General features: G+C 41.4%; 1 protein-coding gene across 1 annotated transcript in view; it reads left to right on the top strand.

Annotated features, from left to right (window-relative positions):
- Positions 1–7,550, top strand: part of DNER (delta/notch like EGF repeat containing) — a 117,876-nt gene extending 110,326 nt beyond the window's left edge. The window contains exon 13 of the mRNA XM_021395825.1: positions 6,468–7,550. Coding sequence (XP_021251500.1) covers positions 6,468–6,579 — 112 coding nt within the window. The 3' untranslated portion in view covers positions 6,580–7,550. The remainder of the gene's footprint in view (positions 1–6,467) is intronic.

Below are 21,774 nucleotides of genomic sequence, written 5' to 3'. Positions count from 1 at the left end.
ATTATTTTCTTCCCTAGAGTAAGCCAACCCATTCTTTCAGTATTTCCTCCTGGATCATGTCAGCCTCTTTACTGGTTCCCTGTGACATGTTCCAGATTGTCTTTCTCTTTTTTGAAGGGTGGTCCCTCAAACTGGAAATAGTTATCCAGTTGAAGCTTTGCCTGTACCAAAAGAACTGAGCACTCACCCCTTGTATCTTGTTTATGTCAGTTTTATTCATAGATTTGAAAATGAACCACCTTTTTTTTTTTTAATTGGCATTACACCTATAACTGGTGATATAATTTTGTGATGTCTTAGACTCTTCCCTCACCCCTTTGGGCCATTTTGCTTCCTAGCCAGTGTTGTTTTTTATGTATTTGACATCTCTCTTAATAGGGTAGAAATTCCATTTTTTGTTGTTTCTTTTTCCCATTTCTTCAATTTGTCAAGATCACTTTGAATTCCAACAAGAATTATGTTACCATTAAACTGCTTTTAAAAGAATGGAAGGAGAGATGATCCTGTGCGTTGACATGGAGAAATGTGTGCATATTGGGTGGTGATTTCTGGTAATTCATTTTCTAAATGCTTCAGTTCTGTTTCAGTGCAAATAAAAAAGGTTAATTTGTACCAGTACTGAAGTTCTCCAAGCTATCTGAAATGGATGAGGAGTTCCCACAGACTCATTTAATCATACTGCAGCTTTGAGCAGTAGCTCTGTAAAGTGTTCCAACTAGATTTATGTTAAAACATTTGTTCATTGTCAAATTATATTAACCAGTAAATGTTTTTAAAAGAAAGTTCTGTATAGTTCACTTAACATAGCAATCCAAATAGTATCAGTATTCTTTTAAGTCTTCCTTGAAGTCTCTTTTGCTCCTCAGCCTTACATTTCTTCTGCAGGGAGCTCAGCATCTCCACAGCACACACATCCTGAGAACTGCTTTTTTCTTTCAGTCATGTATTGGGAAAGAAAGGAGTTGCTTTATGGCCCATAAAATGCTTTATAGCTTTTTATTCTTTGGCCTTGTGAATCTGCTGTTATGTACTGTGCATCTCCAAGGGTGGAGAGTAACCTGCAAAATTGTTAATCTTTCATATCAAACACCTCTTGTCTTACTTGTGCAGCAGTGGCGGATGTGTCATTTCTGTTCACTTACTACTCACTGAGGTGGTATGTTGTACTTCTCCAAAGACTGAGAATGGACTCCTGAGGAACACTGTGAAACACCTGGGTTTTCTTATTTACTTCTCGGAGCAAATTTGGCAGCTTTCTATCCAAGGGTACCTAGGGAAAGTGTACATCAAGGCAGGATCTTTTGAATGTGAATTTCCTCTGCTTTTTGGAGTCTCACTGGCAGGTAATGGAAATGTTCATAATGGAAATTGCCTGTATGAAGCCATTTACGTCTTGGAAATTGGACAATTTCAGGTCTTCTTGCTAATCTCTGGATTACTGTGAATGAATCTTCGCTTATTACAAAAGGCAAAAGTTTAGAAAAACAGGTTTTGTATCAGGGTTAAATAACATCCAAAGAAGTCTTTAAACTGGGATGTATTCATGATGACTTTTTCAGATCTTAAATTATGCAGTTAAAAATCACATTATTGGAACTTGTCAATAAAGGCTTTCTGTATCTTGGGAAAGGTGTTTCTACAAAATGCAAATGAAAATAAGTATTTTTACTTCAAATAATTCTTCTCTGCCTCTTAGAAAATGGATGCATTATAAAAAAGCCAAGACAGAGCTGCCAAGTTAGGTAATTCAGAGAGATTTCGTGTGAAGGTTATCGTGTCCATTTTGGTTTCAGGAAGGTGTAAAATACTGCTTTGATCATTTTAGTCCAAGAAAAGGAGCACGACTTTCATTGTTATTTTTGTATAAACCCATAAATCTGCATATTAATAAAACCCAAGTCTGAATTTTGAGAATTGCCATATTAAGAGACCTGACTTTCAAATAACAGGTTCTCAGCATTTTCTGAAAATTGCTCTCTTTCTCAATTAGATACCAAAACTTATTAGTAATTTTGGAAAATGTAGGCCTAAGGAGAAGTGAGTCAATTATTTTCTTTAAATGTAAGGTTTCTGACAATGTCAGTAGGTATCCAGGGAGTGTGGATGCCTGGTGCATATTCTGTAAATTTTTTTAAAATTACTTGTTCAAGTTTCTTAGCAGGTCTTTTTTTCTGATCATTTTTTATAATTTGATCTTTATTAATTAACTTACTTCTGCTGTAAGAGAAAATGAATATGCTCAAGGTCTACTTCTAGTAAATGTTCTGAGAATTATCTGTCCAGAACACGATAGTCTTCTAACAAAGTGAAGCAATGCTTTTTTAGTATTCGTTATGCAGAGACTAAATACTCCATTTATATTCATCTTATTTTTAAAGCTTTTTAAATTTTAAGACCAGAAGAGAATGCTGTTATAAAATAATTGACCACTTGATAATGCAGCCATAAGATTTCACTAAACTAGAACCAGGAAATGCTGTTGAAACTGGATCATTCACTTTAGAAAAGCATCTACAATGGCTTCATAAAATATCTGGTTACAGCCATAGCACTACTGTAATTTTTTCTTGTGTTTAGATGCCATTAGCATTAGACTTCATGCACTGCTCATAGTGTAGTTTGTTTAATTCTTACTTCCACGTGCTTCCTGTTGTTCTGTCTGTGGAAGCTGAAAGGCCTGGTTCATCAGGCTCTGATTTAGTCACCTTGTCACAGCAGGGTCAGCTGCTCCCCACCACACGCCCTGTGCATGTTCCATGCGGTGAGCATGCTCCTGTGTTTGTCTGCGATGTTAGATTGCAATGCCTGAGGCTTCCTGAATCTGATGAGCTTCAGCACAATCTATTTTCCTTACCCTCTGCCAGAGTCTCAACTTCATGGAAACCCTAGGATTACAGTTCAGTAATATTAAGGAACACACAATGCCACTTGCGAAAGGCAAAGAAAAATATTTTCCTCATTATTCTCCTCCTGTGGAGAAAAGAATAATCCCTTCCTCCTGTTGGTATGCATTTTTTTTCCTTCTGATTGCTCTCTTTTCCTTTCCATGTTTAAACTCTATTTGTCGATACGTTATGTTTTTGAACAGAGTAGCAACATGTGGTTTTTCTTCTCCTTCGGGGGATGGTCCAAGCTCCAGCCTATGTCACCGAAGTTAGAAGTTAACATTTCCTTAAAGTTTGGCCATACAATTTTCTCAAAGTTCTTCTACTTGGATGGAATTTGTGAGGTTAATGACTCTCCATGGCTAGCTCTCTTTTGAAATATCCTTCTAAGGAAGTGGAGAGGAAACCCTGTCCCATGTTGAAGTAGATTTTGCAGACAGACAGATGTGGAGCTGCCTTTGCCAAGAATTCCTCTGTTGAATATATACTATCCCCCAAGTCATAGAATCATAGAATCACAGAATTGCTCAGGTTGGAAAAGACCTTGAAGATAATCAAGTCCAACCACAACCTAACCATACTACCCTAACTCTAACAACCCACTACTAAATCATGTCCCTGAGCACCACATCCAAATGGTTTTTAAACACATTCAGGGATGGTGACTCAACCACCTCCCTGGGGAGCCTGTTCCAGTGCTTAACAACCCTTCCAGTAAAGAAGTTTTTCCTGATATCCAACCTAAACCTCCCCTGGCGCAACTTGAGGCCATTTCCCCTTGTCCTGTCACCACTGAGAAGAGACCAGCCCCGCTCTCACTGCAATCACCTTTCAGGTATTTGAAGAGAGCAATGAGGTCTCCCCTCAGCCTCCTCTTCCCCAGACTAAGCAGCCCCAGTTCCTTTAGTCGCTCTTTGTAGGGCATATTCTCCAAGCCCTTCACAAGCCTTGTTGCCCTTCTTTGTACCTGCTCCAGCACCTCAGTGTCCTTTCTGTACTGGGGCGCCCAAATCTGAACACAGTACTCGGGGTGAGGCCTCACCAATGCCGAGTGCAGGGGCAGGATGACTTCCCTAGTCCTGCTCACCACACCATTCCTGATACAAGCCAGGCTTCTTGGCCACCTGGTCCAAGAAGTCACGTTGAACAAGTTGATTTTATTCAGTGTTTCATTACCAAGTGTGTTTTCTAATTCTCAGTATCACTTTTTAATGCTTTCTATGCCACTAGTAAATATCTCTGATGTATACATTGGAAAAATATCATTACTCATAAATAGTAATTAATGCTAAACATAGAGGCCATAGAACTTCCCCAGTCCTCTTGATATGCCGTCTTTATAGATCCAAATTCATAATTGTTCTTCAGATGCAGTATGCTACTGTTAAACATCCGCCGTATCCCTCCTGTCTTTTTCCAGAATCTGTGCATCTCACGACTGAGATTTCCCCATCTGTTGTACAATCGTTGTTCCTAGATGAATAATCTTGTATTGCAATCTTTTTTCATTTTTTAGAAGCAGCGTATTAATTGATCCAGTTTTCATTGCAGCAGGAAATTTCTTCTTTTCACTGTTTATTACCCCTTTAATTCTTGTTTCTCGCAGACTGGATTGGCAGTTGTTTTATTTTCTTTTCTCATCAATTAAAGTGTAAAATAGCATAAGATCCTTGTGCAGCCCTACTACATACACACCCATTGAGTTAGTACTTCCCACTCAGGACCTCTGAGTTGTGTGTTAACTCTGTTTGGCGTTATGAGTAGGGGCTGGCTTCTGGGCCACCTGATCAAAGCAATGCGGTCACCAGTCAGCTGGCTCAGCCAGGCCACAAACAACTAGCATATGTGCTGTGGTCTTTTCTCAGCGTTTTCTAATTACGGGCACATGTCAACCCTGACCTACACAAGAGAACAGATTTTATACTGTTTTACCACGTGCAAAAAGCCATGTGTTCTCTGTACTTGTCAAAAAGGCAAAAATTGACTTAAATCCCTGGAGAATTTTCATTATTGTTTATATCTATGTAAAAGCTCTATTTGCTTTAAACCCTTGAGAATGATGGAGAAAATGAGTGATTCAGAACTCATTGCTACCTCTGATTTAGTAAGATACAATAACTTTATTCCCTGATTTGATTCCTGGAATTTTATCTCATTTATAGAAAATCAGATTTATCTTTTATGAAGCTGGTGAGTGTACATAGCCTGTTTATACTGAAGTGTAGAAGAAAGGAGATATTTCTGCATGGAAATGTTATCTAGTGTCGCCTTATTGACATCTGAAGTACTTTGCAAGATGAGATTTCCAACATTATATTGCTTCCAGCAATTTCACCTTTACCAGGAATTCCAGATCACTGAAAACAGCAAAGAATTAAGCTGGAGCAGTCAGGAGGTTGCATAAAAATCTGGGAAGAAAATCAAATTAATTTTGTTTTGGTCTAAATACTTATTATCCTCAAAATCTGACTTTTCCAAATCTCACCTTCCAGTGTGCACAAGTTAAATTAATACTGAGTTAATACAGTGCATAAGAGGGAATAAAAATAATCCTTTGTTTAGATCACTACATAAATAAGTCTCTTTGTGTTTCTGTGTTATTATTTTGCTCTGCATCAGGTCCACAGGGAAGGCAGACTTTACCCTTTTTTTTGCCTCCTTTTCTTATTATTCTTTTTGTTTGAAATTCCTGTAATTGTAGTCAGAACACAGAAGACATTTTTCCACATTCAAGTTGCATTTTAGCACTGTATTTAATAAAGAATCAGAATAGTGATAGATTGTCTATGCAGTGCAAAGGCACCTAGACAAGTTCTGGATGTGCCAGCACTGGAACCTCAATGTTATGACCACAGGAGTTCTCTGCACTCTGTTGCTTTCTATACCTTTGCTAGATTAGTATGTTTATGTGGCTTTGCAACAGCTTCACTGCCATTAGTTTTGTTAGAGTTGCTAACGGTGTGCAGGATGCTGATAATTTCACCAAGCTTCTCAATTGGATGTCAGGTGAGCAAAGCCTTCAAGTTACAGTTTTTAATGCTTTGTCTGTGGCATTTGATTCATTGCGCTACTGTTGCATTTCCAAATGCAAATGTGACACGGTTATCTGTGATTTGTGGGTTTTTTTGTTTGTTTGTTTTGGTTTGGTTGATATATATGACCTGACCTTAATGTTGGTTGTTAGAGAAGGCTCTACAATAAAAAAAATAAAAATCTGGCCTTGTTGAAACTATGTCAATTTTACTCTCAACTTCTGCGGTCTTCTCAGATTCTGGTACTGATGAATTCGGCAGCTGAATTCCTGCAGAATTCCTTTGAAATGGAATCTGTTTATTGCGTTATCATCATGATTACTATTATTATTTGTTAATAATTATAATTAATAACAATGAGTGGATGCATATATTTTTCAAGTTCCAGTTCAGACAGGCAAACATCAGTACTTCTGGCATGTTGCAGTACAATTTAAGATTTGCCTAGGCTCTCTGGGATTGTTGCTGACAGCACATCGTATCTCAGTGCATTGTTGCCATTACCATGTTCATTCTTCGTCTGTCACCAAAAGCTTTCTTTTGTTTCCAGGTTTGGCAAGAAATCCCGGCCTGCAATGTATGATGCAACCCCCATTGCCTATGAAGATTACAGCCCCGATGACAAACCTTTGGTTACACTGATTAAGACAAAAGATTTGTAACCTAGTGTATCTTTTTTGGATTATTTTTCAAAAGGATGGGCTACTAACCTAATTTAAATATTTTTAAGAAGAAAGCATAAGTAATTTAAAACCATTAGATGCTTCAGAATTTTCTGTAGAATATTTAAGAACCAATTTTCTGCAGCTTTTAGTTTGGAAAAATATTTTAAAACAGAATTTGTGAACTTCATGAATTACATTTTAATGTACCTTGAGCTCTATTAACTATAAGCTTATGATAGTGTGTGCTTTTTTCTTGGTAGACACTATTACTAAACCCAGATGAGTTTCTTGTGCTTGTTACAGAACAGAAAACAATAATAAATGAGGAGTTCTTTATGACATGTCAGTGCCAGCTTTCTCAGTAGAGGTAGGAAAAATGTGAAGCATAATATGATATATAATATATCCATTAATTAAAAAAGTCTAAAATGTTTGTGTTGTGAAAAAGAAACTAGTAAAAATTATTATTCCTAATCTGAATGAATTAGCTTTTGCCTTATTCCATGCATGGATAGATAGCCTATTTCTCCATTATTTCCTGAAAGTTGCTGGAACATACTCTTGAGTTGATGTTTGACATTTTTGTAGTATTCAGGCTAGGCCTTGTATAATAATTAAAGTGCCTCTTGAGGCAAAATAAGGGCACGATCCTTTAAGCATTGAAATCAATGAAAAAACTTCCATTGACTTCAATGGGCATGGGATTAGATCCTACAATTGGACTGAATCTATATTTTTCTTTAAAGGTTGAAGTTTTTTATATTGTGAGTAACCTAAGCATATGGTTTGAGTTGTTTGTTTCCTAAGGTTGTTGATGTACAGTACTGTTTCATGAAATATTGTGTATTTCTCATAGTGCTTCTAATTTAGGATCAGTATGGTTTATTTGTGGCTGTATTTGATTGCTTATGGTCTTCTTAAAATCCTTGCTTATTTCAGAAAATATTGAATAAATGTTATCAAGTGAAGATTGCAGCTGTTTCTTTTGTTTTTCTTCGTTTGAAAAGTCTATAAATTTGAAAGGACATGAACGTATCATGTGCTATAAATAATGCCTGTAGAGGATATTTCAGCTGTTAATAATCTGAAAACTAAAAAAAAAACAACGGGGGCCTTATTGACAAGATAGGTTGTTTTGGTAGAGGTTAGCCTGGAGAACGGCAGAAATGGAGAATGACATGATATTTCTGGTGAAGTAATGTAACTGAGCTTTCAGTGTAAGGTAAAGAAGAGGAGTGACAAGGCTTCTCTGGCTTAGGTTAATGGCAGAAGGGGAAAGCTGAGGTTCAAATCTGTATTTGAAAGGTCTGTTTTGTTTAGTTCTAAAACTAATACCCATTTTCAGATGGAGAGCATAGTAAACCTGGACGTAAAACCTGTAGTAAATGGTTTTAGTAAAACCACTCCATATTATAGAGAAGCACAACTCAGAGGAGTCTCTTACTGTCGGAATGGCTGGGTGGTTGAATATGTCAGCTGTTAGTAACAGCATGCTATATTTGTATTATAGAAATGCCAAGTGCGTTTCTGAAACCCAGAATACTTTTCCCAACAAGCCATATCTGCTACCTTGAGCTTTCTTGTTGGCAGAAGACAAGAATTACTAGTAGGAGACCTAAAGAAACTAGATTTGAGTCTCCCTTGCATTCTTCAGGCACAGTTTGCTGGGATGAGGGTTGTGGATTTCCATCTGTTGGCTGTCAGGCTAGCTTTTTTCATTCTTTATTCCAAGTATGAAAACTTTTGGTTATGACGACTTCCAAAATGACATTGTCAGAAAGAAGCTATGCCGAATGCCATCTTTCGTATTATTGTTGAACAGGGGCAAATACATTTGAGTTACGATAGATTTGCTAGTCATACAGGAAACAAATACTCATACTTCAGAGTTTTTGGCCATTTCAGTGGGGAAATTAAAATCGATTTATCTTTGAATAAAAGCTACAAATCTTTGCAAAGTATGGTAATAAGCAATTTGGTATTCTAGGGAATGTACATATTCATGCTCCACATTTAAAAGAGAGATGTTGCAATGAGCAGTAGCCCTTCTGCATATAAATCACACCTTTGTAGTGATTCTTGGCCATTCTGTATTTCTCTCAAGTAACAGACCTGAAAGGTAAGTAATTTGTAAGGAGCTGTCAGCTTGAAGCCTCTAGCTTCTGTAAATTCCTGTGAATTGTGCTTTGAAAATTACTTTTCCTCCTTCCAATTTACTTTATTGAACTGTGATGACATGTTATGCATGCTCTGTGCCTGTATCTGTGCCCTTCAGAGTGTTTGTGAGACACTGCACAACCTGCTGAGATGGAGCAGCCCTAAGACCCAGAGGGCATAAACCTGTCCTGAGATTCCATCCCAGCTCGGAAGCTGCTAGAACAAGTTGGTTACAGTCGGTATGCCACATCATATCTTTCTGAGGATTGACATGCACAGGGACACGAGACACTGGTTATTCCATATCCTCTTCCTAAAGCAGAGAGTATTCTTTGTTTATTTGCTTCTGTATAGAGAACAAATACATCTGTGTAGTAAAACCACCTGCTATTAAGATACTGCACATTTTATTTATTTTTTTCTACAACTCATCTACATGCAGAAAGAGGTTTTTGAACGTGCTGTCAATGGGCTAATGGCCTCCAGCTCTCCTGCAGCTGGGGACAAGTCTCAGGGCTTGTCACTTACTTCCAGTGCTTCTATGCACCCCGAGCTTGGCCATTTTTCTTCCTAATCCCTCTGGGAGTAGGAGAGCATCCCTGATTGTTTTCCCACAGCAGTATGGACATCTACTCTTGTGTGCCTCTCTGTGTGGTGGAAACTTGCAGCTATAGCTCAGAGCTGTGACTCATCTTCTGTCAGGAAAATGTCATGATTTACACAGATTCTGGAGTAAATCCAAAATGCTGAAGACGGTATCCTTGTCCATGTGGCCAGCTGCAATGTCCAAAGAGAACAGTTGAGCCAAACAACTAGAAAACATATGTTGACTAAATGCATACTCATTATCACCCTTAAAACATACCAATGCAACCCTAACTGTAGCTGAGAAAAATGAAAGCTTCAGCCTTTCTTTACATCTCATCTCCAAAGCCTGTGCTTTGGGCATCCACATGTCACTTGTGTTGGCTCCAAAGGGGGTGTGTAGCTGTCCCTTGGGTGCGTGTGCCTGGAGGTGAAGCCCTGATCTTCGGCCCAGCTTGTGGTGCTACTGGGAAGGCACTGATCTGTGGTAGGCATTGGGTGCTACTGGGAAGGCACTGATGTGTGGTAGGCATTGGGTGCTGCTGGGAAGGCCCTGACGCAATGCTGTGCCAGGTGCAGTGACAGCCTGGACCACGGTGCTGGTGAAGTGGGTGGAGGGTGCAGGGTGTGAGCACCTGTTGCAAGCTTTCATCAGCTGCATTCGTTCTCAGCTCGTACCTCTCCTGTCAGTGAAGGGACCAAGTGGCACGCAGCCAGGAGCTCTAGGGCCACTGGTAATTTTTGGGCACCTGGAGGAGGCCTGAGGCACTCTGCCAGGATGACCACAGTGTTAAAACCCTGCACCAAAGCCACCAGTCTGACCTCACTGTATTTCCCTCTACTGCAAATGTAGCTGACAAGTACGCTGCTGTGAGGAAAATGAGAACTGGAAAGAGCAAAGTCTCATGAGGTGAAACTTCAATTGCAGCATTGATGTTTTCATCCTATCTCAGCTTCATTTCTTGGTTTTCCTCCAGCAGGTCTTTGCTGAGAAATGCCTGAACAGATAAGACATTCCTGTAGATGTATGGTTTCTCTTTTGATAGCCATGGACTCCTCAGGAGAAATAAATTCAAAACCACTGAATATTATTCGGTGTGTGGAAGGCTAAGAGGAATTAAACAGCTCCTCATTTGGGTTGCTGGAGTACAGGGAACTTTGCCCCATCACGTGGCTAAATCCTTCTGTGCCTTAAATTTCTCCAGTTCCTTTCTCACGTTGCCCATTGTTGCAAAGCTTCTGCATGTTGCAGTGGGAAGAGATGCGCCCCTTCCTTGCAGCCAAGCAGATCCAGAGCAGCCTCCCTTTGGCTACCTCCAGCCCACTTCCTGTGCAAGCTTCACCAGCTTTGGGAACCTCTTTTCCTTTCACTGCTGTCATGTCTCCAAACTTCACATGCTACCCAGTGGTGATTGGGCTGAGGTCTGCTGTTTGTCTGTGCTCTCTTGGTCCTGGTCTTAGAAAGGAGGCAAAAGAAAAAAAAAATTGTCTCTCAGGCTATTCCCAGCTATGTAAAGTTAAAATAAAGAATGTATTATCGAGATGTAATGAGTTCATATATGTTTCTAAGAAACAGGAGCCTCAGGGCAATCCAGTGTGTGCCCAAGACCTCTCTTCAAACCTTTTGGCTACTGTGAAAGAGGTGGATGGGTCTATGGTGTTTAAGCATTTTCTCTTTTGCAACAAAAATTGTGTGGTGAATTATTTGTTTAAAGTATGTTTTATCTCTTGGAGCCTATTGCTCCTGTGAGGTGCTCTGTACAAGCAGGTAAGCAGTGAGAGAAGGGCAAAGCACCTAGCTCATGCCACATGAGAAATATGGAACCCAAAGACCTGCGCTTTGGACTGCTTTTTTCTCCTCTTTTCAAGTTTGTTCTTCATTCTGACTTTGGCTGCATAACTGCAAACACTATGTGACTCTGCAGGGTCAGAAGGGATGGCACGAAGCAGATTTGACTCTGAGCCATGTTTATGTCCATCTTAAGCATCTTATCAGGGAAATGGGACTGGCCTGAGTCCAGAGTCAGAGCCATCTGAATTCTGCTGCTGTCTGAGATGGCTGGAGAATGGTGGGCCAAGTGCAGTGTACTCTCAGCCCTCTCAAGGTCCTTCTCATCCTGACACACCAGTCACTGGAGGGGCTCACTCAGATGCTGTCTTTGTGCTTCCTAACTCTTCACTTTCTGCTTTTGCTGGAAGTGACCCCTCTTGTGCAATTTCTGTGCTGCAGAGCACCCTTTGTGGGACTCAGCTTCTGAATTCTTTATATTCTCTATTCTTTCCCCTCATCATTTGGAAGGGCTCCAATTAGGTGAAGGTGATCCCTTCTAATGCAGAGTGGGTCAACCAGTGAAAACAAACAGAACTTCAAAGTGGTTGTGCCCCATCCAGCCCCATCTGGGCTCAGTTGGCGTCATTCCTTCTACAGTGCAAAACGGGTAACAAAAACGACCTCTCTGGAAAAGTCAACTTTCTCAGCTATTATGAATTCCAGTTCTGAATCCTCCTTTTAAGAAGTTTATGATAAGATGATTATTGTAAATAAGCTTCCCCTCTAGCAAAGAATAAATCATCAAATAGGCTTTGTATGGTGAGATCTTCGGCAAAGGAATGTAAATAAATACGCTAACAGAATAAACTTCTTTATCTGATGTGCTGAGCAGAAAAGGCACAAAGTTAATCATTTAGGAAAATAAGCTGGTCTGCTGTGCTTGCTTCAATAACAGACCAGGAAGAATCTGAGGGAAACAATCTGCTCTAGCTCCTTGACCCTGCGCTTTTTGCTAGAGTCCCACAGATCCAGAGAGATCCTGTTTATCAACCCAGAGGCAGTGATGTCTCCTCTAAGAGATGCCCATCAGTCCAGATTTTTTTGTTTCTTTTCCTGTGTATTGTTCTTGTTCAGTTCAGAAGTAGACCCTCGTAGCAGAACAGAGATCTCCTATGAATCTGGCTGTGACTTCTCTTTCATTTCCTGGGAATGGTACATACACGAACAATAATCTGAATTTGTATTATCTTAAATTTTGGACTCTGTTCTTGTTTCCACATGAGAAAATTCATGTACTTGTGCATATGATCATACATGGATGTCAGTCCACTGCTGCTCAAAGAAATCAGAGCGTGACTGTTTTGATCTTCATCTCAGCTTTTTATTGACTTACATGGATTTGAACCAGTTTGAAGTACATCTGGCTGGAATATGAGCCAGAAACAAGTTGCACATGTTAACAAAAAATGTGCGTAGCTGTTATGGAATGAGAAAATAGCCTAATGCAATGTGGATGATTTGGGCATGCAGTAGCTGCCAACACAATTAGTTTGTCAGCAGAAGACTTAGTTTTCATTCCTCAGTCTTAATGGTTTGAGGGGTGATCACTGCTGAAAGGTCTCAGCATCCTTTGCTTTCTTCCGTTGCTGGTGCTGTATCTTCTGCCTTGTCATTCTAGCACATTAGCATCTTACAGAGAAACTGAAGCTGTTGGTACCACAGATGAAGACAAGAATGGAAATCAGATGCAAAAATGTCAATGAAGTGTTCCTAGTTGGGAATTTCTTGGCCAAGGAAGAGCAGGATAAACCTTTGACTCTCTTTTTTGACTCATCTACCTCTGTACATTTTTGATCAGATAAATCTCTTCTTCTTCCCTTCTTATAAACATTTCAGTTGATGAAAAACTGCATTTGGTATTGCATCAGGGTAATAGTATCTCAGAATGACACTGCTCTACCAGAACTGTAGTGTTTAACACCTGAATGAAACATTAATGGAGATGGTGATCTGTAGCCTTTGTGAATGCACTATCTTGTCCCCAGATTACAGCTTCCTATTGTTTCCTTCTTTCAAAGTCTCAGCATGTTGACATAGTTGTATTGTTGCCCCTTTTGAGTATTTGTCATAAAATAAGAAGTCAAGATTGCTTGGAAGGCTTCCTCTGCAACAGAGATAGCACATGTTCACATCAAAATATCAGCATAAGATGCTTCTGGTAACAGTCAGATTCTATGGATTTGACCTGTGAATGTGTCCACAAGAAAGGAAGAAGTGTAACCTTGCTCTTCAGACTGGTGTCTTGGGGCACTTCTGTGGTTGGAGGGAATGCCTTTGCAGATACAGTGGTAGCTTTGTGAGCGTTGTCCTACAGCTGTAGCAGGGGGAGACCACAGTAGATTCCCGAATTCTTACCATGAATTTACTACTATCAGTACAGCCCTTAAATACTCAGGTTAGCAATTTATCCTAAATTCAAATTGCATGTAATTCAATGTGCCTTCTATGCATTAGAAGAGCTAATGAATGTCTCTGAAATGGCTCTAAAACAAAGTTTCCCCAAACCTCCCATTTCTCTAACCACTTACACTATGGCTTAGTACCTGTGAAATTTACGAGTCTGTACAAGTTCTAACAAAAAAAATGTCAGCCAGTTTGAAAAATACAATCAATGCCCTGTTGAATGTGGAAGCAATATTTATGACAGACCTTTACTGCCAACTCTTTAATGCTCATTGCTTTGTGTATCTGCCTTTGAGCAACCAGCAAGTTGTTAAATACCATCAGGATGTCTGTCTAAAAATAGTTGTCCCATCTGATGGCTTTGCATACATTCTTGTATTAAAATAATTGAAATATAGTAGTGTATTTATTTGCAGCATCTCCTTGGAAATTATGTCTTATCCCCTCAAGCCTATGAAACCAAGACATAGAATCTCAACTCCTCTCTTTTGTCTGCAAATCTGACCACTGCAAATTTCAAGAAAATGTGTTGGTAATGAATATCAGGGCTATAAGGCTAATTTCATGGATGGTAAAGCTTCATTTACCCCCACCACTTTCCAGAAGGTTGGCTTCTCTTTGGAAAAATAATGTCTCAAGAATATTGTCTCTTCAGTGTCCTAAAGTCAGCTGATTTCTTACACCATTGTCATGGTTTTATGATTTTTGGTTATTGGTATTCCACATCATAACATCATGTAGTGTATGTACCTGGTTCTCAGAAGAGAAGAACTACTACATTCCCCAGGGGACTTTGCTACTCTCTTACTGTTTTCCAGTCAGAGGGAAAGACAAAAACTCGCAGATCACGAGACCTGTTTTCCTCTTCTCGTCCCATCTCTCATCCCAGCAGCATCTTGCTCCCCAACCATCTCACCGTCGGTACTAGAGTAAGGCCTCCCTTGATTTTGGACTCTCTCTCTCCTTTTATTGGATTTATTAGATTAAATTGTAATTATATTGTATTATATTGTGTTATTTTGCATTCCAATATCTTATTTAGTAAATTAGTTTGTTTCTCCTCAGATCGTTGCTACTGTTTTGTTATTAGGCCCATCTCCCTACCCTTTTTCCCTTTTTCCTTTCCTGGGGTGTGGGTCCGTGGGTTCCCTGCCCCATTCGTTACGGAACCGGGCCGAACTTTGCCTGTAAACCATTTGACAACCATGTTGATACGTAGAAAGCACACATTATAGGTTCCAGATCCAATTCATTTTCAGTTGTTTAATATAAAACATGACTGAAAATAGACACAAATCTAAACATCCATCTGTGTACCTGTTTTCTTTATCTGTGTGGCTCTATTGAACTCTAAAGCTGCGCCTCAGTTTGATCAGAATAACCTGGCCCTGCCGCAGAGGCTGTAAAGGAGGAGAGCCAGTAGCAAATCTCCCCTCTGGTAACTTGCAGCAAAGCTGCTTGCATGGCACAAAGAGAGAGGGTACTGAGCTTTTCCTTCTCGTGTCTTTAGGATTACAACAGCGTAAGCCTTATCCATAGCAATCCCCAGGGAGCCGGGATGGCTCTCAGTTTTACCCACCCATAGCCCTAGCCTAGAGCATCTGTGTCACTCTTTTGAGGGATAAGACTGATGTACTAAATCAAAACAGAAATGTGGGGTTGATGGCAGGAATTTTAATTGCATTCTTCCACAGGAGTCTTAGGCAATTTCTGCAGTCTCTCCTGCCTCTGCACCTGTAGGACTGCGAGGCACTGGAAGTGCATCCTGCTCAGGGCCAGATGGCTGCTGCTTTTGAAATTATTTTCTAACTATCATGGAGGGGTTCTTTATTTTCTTCTCTTGAGTAATTTGACCAAACTCCCTTAAAAATAAGCCTTTAAAGTCACTCTGTGAAACTGTGGTGTCCCTGATCTACTTAGCTGACTCGGGAAGGGGTGCCAGGTGGTGGTGCTCCATCCTGCTGGGTTTGGTTCAAGAGTTTCCTTCACACACTGCTTGGCTTTGACTGTCTCCCTGTCACAGGTGTCCCCATGGGCATGGTGGGTGGCACTGGACCAGCCTTCCTCTTCCCTGTCTGAAGAGGCCAAGAAGTGAGAAGTTTGGAAAGTTTGGTGTGCTTACCAAAGAGGCTGGAAGCTTCTCCAGGGTTCCATCACTACACCTGTGTGTTGCAAGCTTGTCACTGGGAGACTGAGACTTGCAGTGGGAAGAGTTGCAGGTCACCTCTAAAATCTTTCAGAATTCACATGTGCTCTGGGAAATGCAACTTTCTGATATGAAAGTGTGTGGTCTCGGTCATGGTGAGAGGATTTTCCTGTGTGGCCCAGGGTAGGATGGACCCTTGCTGCTCATGGACAGCTGTGTGGGATGGAAATGGGAGCAGAAGAGGACAGTGCAACACAACGGACTTCAGGGATCTCAAATCAGCGTTAACTCACTGAAAACTTTGTGTTTGCAGATCCCGTTGTATTGCATTGATATTCTACAGAACAGCCTGTCGTTGTTTGTCTCCCTATATCGCATCTGTCATATGAAGAAGGCAACCAGGAAATAACTGCTGTGATGCAGAATAATTTCTTTATGGATTTTGTATCTAAGATGTGCTATCCATAATGCCTTGTTTATGGCCTGTATGTGATTCCAATTCCTCCTGTTATTTTAATTTGAATGCATATTTCAGTTGTTTTTCCTTTGTATTACTTGCAATAGAACTGGTCTGTCAAAACAAAAGGGGCAAAATCTCAGGTAAACAAGGAAGAAACACTGCTTTCACATGTGCCTATTATGTCATCTCACTCTCATCTTACCATGAATTTGAAATTGTTATTGTTCTACATATAAAAGGCAATGACCAGGTATTTTTATCTCCAGTACTCAGCATGCTGCTTCCCCTTTTCCTGGTACCCTGTGTAATCTTATGCACGATAAGGACAAAGCCTGGAGGAGAATTTGAGAGCACTGATTAGGTGTGGAGTTTATCAGTTTACCTCTGTTTTTCATGCATTTCATTTCCATAGACAGATCGCCTTACAATTCCGGGGAGATGCCTTCATTCCTCATAGCTTTGAGGAGTTGTTATGTTTAATACATGTGAGATTTAAAACAGGGAAGTAAGCTAGCAGCAATGACAGACATGCCAGGTTGAAATCAACATGTCTCATGGTTGTGATTTACTTGGCGATATATGTTGTGGAATTTGAAAGTTTTCACTTGGAATAGGTTATTGAATGGTAAATATGGCAATGCTTTAATGAATTTTTAAAGTTTCATGCTACACACTGCAAAATCTCTGTACAAACTGGTTAGTATTTTCTACTTTTTCCCTAGTTTAGGTGACCCCTGTCTGAAGAGGAGCACAAAATCTTCCTGCAAAGCAATTATCCTACCCTGGCAGTAGGGCTGATGCTGCTCATGTTTTTTCAACTGTTTTTCAAGAAACTCTGATTTTGCATAAACCATGTGTTGTTTTTTTTTTCCACTTTTTCCATCTGGAAGTACCTCTTAAGAAGGACAGAAACTGTGGGCAGAGAAGTAATATCAGGCTTAAAGTGAATAGTTAAATGCGTTCTTCATTCAGAAGCAGCTCAGCCCTGAAACTTGAAGATTCATTGTGTCTCTCTTTTTTTGTTTGTGTTACCTCTGATTTACATCCCTGTTCTTCAAACTTCAGTGTCAGGGGTGACTTATGAGTGCAATTTTCTGCCTAACATTCTGCAGCAGTAGTTGGCAAATCCCTTCCCTCGGCATGGGGATGTGTCTCTTTTTTCGCACGCTAAAGAGGCACACAACTATTAAATCACTTCACAAAGACAATGTTTAATACATTTTTTGAAAGGAAAATGCAAATTGTATCTCATAATGGATAACAAAATTATCTTACACGTAGATTTATCGCTTGTGCACAAACTGCACTGGCTACATGACATTAGCATTCTGAGCAATGGAGCCACTGAGCCCCTCCAGCCAGCCCACATCAGTCTGTTTAACCAATCTCTTGCTTTTAGCTTGAACCACGTTCCCAGATGGTGCTGAGTGAAGCACAGCCCAGCTGTATTACTGTACTTGGGGCTGCTTGTGCTGAAAGTTAAGCAGGAGCTTACTGAAGGACGTTTGAGATTTGTTAATTTTCTGTTAACATATTTTTGCCTCTTCTAGGGTTGAATAAGTTTTAAACATTTATCGAGTTCACCTCTGGGTGGCAAATGTTTGTAAAATCCGATGTGAGATGTTGATGGCATCAGCCTTGTACCTTTGGTGGGGGTTCTGCATTCCCTCTGGTTCCCAAAAACTCAGAAGGAACTTGAGTCCTGTTACATTACCAAACACAAGAGGTTGATTCCTTGATTTCTCTGAATGGTTTGTAAATCTGTATTTACTGCCTGCATAGCTGTTTTCCAGCAAATCAGTTCACATCAGCCTAGCAACATGTGTTAGAAAACTTCCCACTAATCAGAGCAGCGCCCGAAAAGGAAGTGGTTGGAAATTGTGAAATCTAGATGACATTGCAAACCATTTTCTTGCTGCAGAGATGCTCTGCAAACAATTTTGACCACAGATGGTCAAAAGTTTATTTTCTCAGTAACTTTTGTTATTCTGAGGGGCTATCCAATGCACATAAGATTGATTCATTATTTATTTACCACCTATGGTTCTTCTTTCCTTTTTGTGATTCCATTGTCTTTAGTACTCTCCCTAAAAACAGCTTCTCTACATATACATGATTCTTCTTTTGTTTATGTTGTTAAAAATCAGAAGTAATTCAAATTAAGTACACAGTGTCTAATCTGTGCAACTCACAGAAGAGTCATGGACAGGAGCTGTGACCAAATCCTGGCCTTAGCTAGGTGTAAAAGTGATGTGGGATGACTGATTTCTGAATGCATTTCTGGGGGGAATATAATAGACAAGTAAGTATTTAATAATAATCACAGTTAATTCACAAATAAAAGCAGTAAAATCAAAGGTGCACAGAGCTGACTGGCTCTTATCAGGTCTCACTTCAAATTCTTATGGTCCTAGAACGGAACAGAGGTGGAATTGCCTGGCATGTGTCAATCCAAAGATTTTGTCTATCATTTTTTGCTATTTACAAGATTCCATGACAAGCTGGACCTGAAATTCTTTGGGTCTGTTAAGGCAGAACTGGCTTCTCAGTGGAAATGTCATTGTCCTCCCATGGCAGTGTATATCTGGCAGCTGTGCTGCTGTTGGGAGTGCTCCCTGTGGAGATGAGGGCTTCTTCTCCTGTCCCTTCTGTCCCTTCTGCCTGCTCTTCCCCATGCCCTCCCTGGGTTATCACTATCCTCAAATTGCTCTGTGCTTTGGCTTCCTTAGGCTGTGGGCCTCTGTTTTCCCCCTTCCTCATGCTTGCTGCCACCTCTCCATGCAGACTCCTCCAGGCTCTTCCCACCCGTGGCTCCATGCACTGTGGCTCAGCCCTTCCTGCCATCATTGCTGAAGATTGGTGACTGCCAAAATTACTCTGTGTCCCTGCCCTGCCTTTCCTGTCTCCACATGCATCCCATGGGGCAGTTCATGCATGGCCTGCAGCCCCTGAGCGGTGGCCATCCCTTGTTACTCCCTCCCGTCTTTCCTGGCCTCCCGCAGCCCACACTGGTGTGGCCTGAATTCCCTGGCACTGGTGTGAGGCCATGGAGCAAAGAGCCAGAAGGCAGCTGCCTGACCCCTGCCAGGCTTTTGCCCTTCCCCCTTTGTTCTGCCATTGCCAAAATCCAGGGATTCAGCCTTTTAAAGCCATGAGAGCCCTTTGCAGTAAGCTGCACACATCGGCTGGTCTTGGTTTGGTAGTTTATTGGTGTGCTGGTGTTGATAGGGCCCATACAGTCCCACACAAAAAAGAGGTGACAGCAAATACCTTCTTTTCTACAGATGAAGCCAAAGGGGTTAGAAAAAAGGGTACCACAAAACATGGCCAAATAGGATCCTACATAGGCATTGCACCCAAGCAATTACTTTTATTGATTTATAAACCCAGACAGCTGTAAAGTTACCTTCAAGCTGTTCTTGGGTGAGGAGGGGGGCCTGATGGGCACTGCAGGAGGGTGGGATAGTGCCAGCTGAGGAGGTGAGCAGAGGTGTGGCACCAGGGTGGCCATGAGGACACCTGGTTCCCACGGAAACCCCAGCAAGCGCTTCACCAACAGACTGAGACTTCATCACACCCGCACGCCTGGTGCAGAGGGGTTGGAGGACGTGCTGTATCCAAACCTGAATGATCTCCCTTCCTTCCCCGGGGTACTCACTGCTGCCTCCATCTCACAAATCGTTAACACCGCGTTGCTTCAGGTTTATAGCTTCTCCCGGTGCCGCTTTAAAATATTGGCGCAGAGGCTGATGAGCCACACACTCTGCGAGCAGAAGCGGCCCCAGCTGCACTGCCACTGGTGGAGCTGCGCTTCTGCTCCTGCAGTCGTCCCAAAGCTCCTAAATAATCAGAATAAAGATGACTGCTGAAATTGGCGGTGCTGCACTGTTGGGATTATACGCGGAGCAAGTATGTAAATAAATTTCTCTTTCAATTTACTAAAGCAAAATACTGAAAGGCAACCAAGGACCTTGGAGATATGTGATCTGCATTTTGTCAGCATTTGAGTGAAACATCCTCGCTGCTGAATTGCTGCTGAATAGCAGCCATGCTTTAGCTCCTGGGGAGGGAATACAGAGCCAGATCTATAGGTGCTGCTGCACCCATCAAAGAGCATATATCTGCCATTTAGATGTCGCTGTAATTTAAGATGCTTCTCAAGAGCCACCAAAGCCTGCAGGCGGCCGAGTCTCCTCGAAGCCCAGGTCTCTGCTGTCAGCAGCCTGCTTATGCCCCATGGATGTGGTGCTGGGCCCAGCCTGGCCGTGTCCTCCCAGAGCAGCACATGCCCAGTGGTTGTCCCATGGCCAGCCTGCAAGCACACATGATGCCACTGGAGCTGGGAATCTCCAGCCTGGTCTTTTAGTGGTGAAGTAGTGGCACAGGCTGCCCAGGCAAGTGGTGAAGTCACCAACACTGGAGGTGTTCAAGAACCGTGGAGATGTGGCACTGAGGGACGTAGTTATGGGCATGGTGGGGATGGGCTGACAGTTGGACTAGATAATCTTAGTGGTCTTTTCCAACCTTAAGGATTCTGTGATTCTACCCCTTAGACACAAAGCAGAGATAATTTCATCTTATCTAGCTTTGCTTTCTGCAAAAGATGGAGTTCAACTTAAAAATACATTTATTTTTACTTGAAGTAGGATAAAGCTGTCAAAAAAAAAAAAAAAACAAAACAGTTTCAATTGCTTGGATGCTGTGTTTTGGGGGATGCTGTATTTTGAGTCGCATTGGCACAAAACATTTTTTCAGAAAAATATCAGTGAGTTCAAATTGGTATAGGCTGGTTTATATCCATCATCTGCGCAAGAATGTTGTGTTTGCTGAGAGCAGGTTAACAATGTTTCAGAGTGCATTTAGATTTTGGAATGATGTCATTCATTGCAGAGTCTAGTTTTGTTTTCAAAAGCGAGGGAACCGTCTTGCTATACAGCCCTTATATTGGGGTACGGGATGGTCCAAACCAGCTTCAGTAACGAGGAACCATCGAGGGAGAGAAAATGTCCCAGAGCCACTGGAAAGGTTTCAAATTCATTTTGTGAATGAAGGTGAAATTGGTCTCGTTGCATCGAGTAACCCTTTGAAATGGGAGAACTCCCCCGGCCGCGGCGTTTCTGCCTGGCGACCGCTGGGACCGACCCGGTAATGCACTGCAGCCTTCAGAGAGAGCAATCTGAACTCACTGCAGGAGGAGAAACTCGAGAATTTGGCACAGTAAAAGGAAAATTAATAGAAAAACTATCGGTATCTTCTTACGAGCACATTCTGGAACACAGCACATCCTGGAAATATTAATTCCCACTATTTATTTAAGCAAAAGCAAAAGACCAGCTGGGCACTGAGCTGCTCTAATGCAAAACAGCTCAGATACCCCATAAAAATGACGCTCGGATTAAAATATTAGAAAGTCTGGGTAAGAATGACCTCATTTCGGTGAGCCCGTGACATGAAGTCACCCGAATTTAATCGATCGCTTCCTGAGCTCGGCCCCAGGGGCTGCACCTCCCGGCCCGGTCGTTCCCGCGTGGGGCAGCGCGCTGCCCGAGGGCGGCACCGCAGGAGGCCCCCGGCAGCTCCGCGCGCGGTGCCTGCTGCCGGCGATACCCG

This window comes from Numida meleagris, chromosome 4 (genome assembly GCF_002078875.1).
Source record: "Numida meleagris isolate 19003 breed g44 Domestic line chromosome 4, NumMel1.0, whole genome shotgun sequence".
In the NCBI taxonomy this organism is placed as follows: Eukaryota; Metazoa; Chordata; class Aves; order Galliformes; family Numididae; genus Numida; species Numida meleagris.
The sequence above is the reverse complement of the archived record's forward strand: the minus strand, read 5'-3'. Positions and strand labels throughout refer to the sequence as shown.